Source organism: Penaeus japonicus, unplaced genomic scaffold (genome assembly GCF_977035675.1).
Source record: "Penaeus japonicus unplaced genomic scaffold, GWHDUDI00000001_assembly GWHDUDI00000039, whole genome shotgun sequence".
Lineage (NCBI taxonomy): Eukaryota > Metazoa > Arthropoda > Malacostraca > Decapoda > Penaeidae > Penaeus > Penaeus japonicus.
The window spans coordinates 7,707,760-7,710,259 of NW_028234441.1; the positions used below are offsets into that span (position 1 = coordinate 7,707,760).

At 49.2% G+C, this 2,500-nt stretch overlaps 1 protein-coding gene across 4 annotated transcripts in view; it reads right to left on the reverse strand.

Moving 5' to 3' along the window:
• Positions 1 to 2,500, reverse strand: part of mei-W68 (meiotic W68) — a 34,921-nt gene that overhangs the window by 19,533 nt on the left and 12,888 nt on the right. For 3 of the 4 annotated variants that reach the window (XM_086533241.1, XM_086533243.1, XM_086533244.1), the window contains exon 3: positions 1,666 to 1,800. The exons of the other annotated variant lie outside the window; for it this stretch is intronic. In XM_086533241.1, the coding sequence (XP_086389367.1) occupies positions 1,666 to 1,800 (135 nt within the window). The remainder of the gene's footprint in view (positions 1 to 1,665; positions 1,801 to 2,500) is intronic. 4 annotated transcript variants of the gene reach the window in all.

Consider the following 2,500-nt stretch of genomic DNA (forward strand, 5'->3'; position numbering starts at 1 on the left):
TTCAGACGAGTCGCACAAAGACACATTGCCGGAGAAAAGATCAATTGTTGGACCTGCAAACATATTTTGCATTTTGCTTCTGGTTGAACGCCATTCCCGACACTTTGGACTATGCGCTGATTTCAGCCAGAATTCTGCAGGGGGGAAACGGCAGACATAGGAATCTAATCGAATTGATGTGTGTGCGTGTGGGTGTGTGTGTGTGTGTGTGTGTGTGTGTGTGTGTGTGTGTGTGTGTGTGTGTGTGTGTGTGTGTGTGTGTGTGTGTGTGTGTGTGTGTGTGTGTGTGTGTGTGTGTGTGTGTGTGTGTGTGTGTGTGTGTGTGTGTGTGTGTGTGCGTGTGTGTGTGCGTGTGCGTGTGCGTGTGCGTGTGCGTGTGCGTGTGCGTGTGCGTGCGCGTGCGTATGAGTGTGGGTGTGGGTGGGCGTGTGCGTGTGAGGGGCTGTCTGTATACGTTAATGTGTCTCTCCTCTTTAAATACAAGTATGTATACTTATTTGAATAAAGAAATATTTGAATAGATGAATATATGATTGAGGGATATACAAATAGCAGACAGATAGACAAATATGTAGATAAGATGAACCGCTAGATAGATAGACGAATACGTATACTGATAGAAAGATATATTTCTTCATTTCTATCTTTCCTCCATATTCTCGTCCATTCCACTCGCATTCCTTAGTCTCTCTCCGTTCCCCTCTCTTCCCTTCTCTTCCCATCCCCTTCTACCCGCCCTTCCTTCCAACTTCTTTCCCTCCCACCTTCCCTTCCCCCAATTTTCCCCCCTCTCCCTATCTTTCTCTTTTTCTTCGTCTATCGTTCCTCCTTTCTCCGACAATTTTTTTTTAACACATTCCCATTTTTTTTTCTTTTTCTTTTTTATGAATAGCCCATTTACTTTGGAGAATTGTTGTTTCTAGGTCTGCGTTCGTGACATAGTGTTTGAGAGGGTAAAGGCCGCATGTTTATATAGGCGTTTTTGTCTGGATGTGTGTGGAGTGGGGGGGGGGGGGGGAAAGGCGGGGAAAAGGGATGGAGGAGTGTTTGTGCGAGCGTTTGCTTGCTTGTGTATGTCCATTGTCCATGTGAGTATATGTGCGTGTGTGCTTGTGTATCTGTGTGTGCCTGTGTATGTGCGTGTGCGCGTGATTTTAAGACGCGTGTGTATGCGTGTGCCTGTGTGTGCCAATGTGTGTATATGAGGGTGTGTGCTTGTGTGTGTGTACATGTGGGCGTGTAGCTGTGTCTGCATATGTACACCGGTCCCCTTATGTGTATATGTGTTTGTGTTTGAGTGTGTGTGTGTGTGTGTGTGTGTGTGTGTGTGTGTGTGTGTGTGTGTGTGTGTGTGTGTGTGTGTGTGTGTGTGTGTGTGTGTGTGTGTGTGTGTGTGTGTGTGTGTGTGTGTGTGTGTGTGTGTGTGTGTTCGTGTGTGTGTGTTCGTGTGTGTGTGTTCGTGTGTGTGTGTTCGTGTGTGTGTGTGTGTGTGTGTGTGTGTGTGTGTGTGTGTGTGTGTGTGTGTGTGTGTGTGTGTGTGTGTGTGTGTGTGTGTGTGTAAATGTGCACATGTGTACCAGTATGAGTATAAGCGTGTGTACGAGTGTGCATACATCCCTTTGCATCTGCGGCACACCCTCCCTATAGTAGCCGTCGCCCACTCACCTCCTAGTGCTGAAGGTCCCCGAGGCCACATGGCGGAAGGCCTGGGCGAGGCTGAAGAGCAAGACCGAGAAGCGCCGGCTGGATCGAGGCGCCCCCACGGTGACTAGGCTCTCTCCGACGCCGCCCGCGCCGTCGCTGGAGAGAGAGGGGGGAGGGGGCACTTATACAGTCTCCAGAAAAGACGGAAAGGGCAAGGAGGCTGAACAAGCATGGGCGGCTCAAGGGGAGGCGCGGGGAGGAAGCGCCAAAGGAAAGGGAAATGGACATGAGGTAGAGGGTCGTCTTCCATGTAGCGCACACGTGCTCGCTCGCTCTCTCTCTCTCTCTCTCTCTCTCTCTCTCTCTCTCTCTCTCTCTCTCTCTCTCTCTCTCTCTCTCTCTCTCTCTCTCTCTCTGTATGTGTGTGTGTGAGAGAGAGTGTGAGTAAGAGAAAAAGAGAGAGAGGAAGAAAAAGAAAGAGAGAGAGAGAGGAAGAAAAAGAAAGAGAGAGAGGAAGAAAAAGAAAGAGAGAGAGGAAAGAAGAAACAGTGAAAGAGAAAAAGAGACAGCGAGGAAGAGGAAGAGAGAGAGAGAGAGAGAGAGAGAGAGAGAGAGAGAGAGAGAGAGAGAGAGAGAGAGAGAGAGAGAGAGAGAGAGAGAGAGAGAGAGAAGGGGGGAAAAGTGAGAGAAGGAGAGAGGGAGGGAGAGAGAGGGAGAGAGAGGGAGAGAGGGAGAGAGAGAGAGAGAGAGAGAGAGAGAGAGAGAGAGGAGAGAGAGAGAGAGAAAGAGAGAAAGAGAGAAAGAGAGAAGGAGAGAGAGAGAGAGAGAGAGAGAGAGAGAGAGAGAGAGAGAGAGA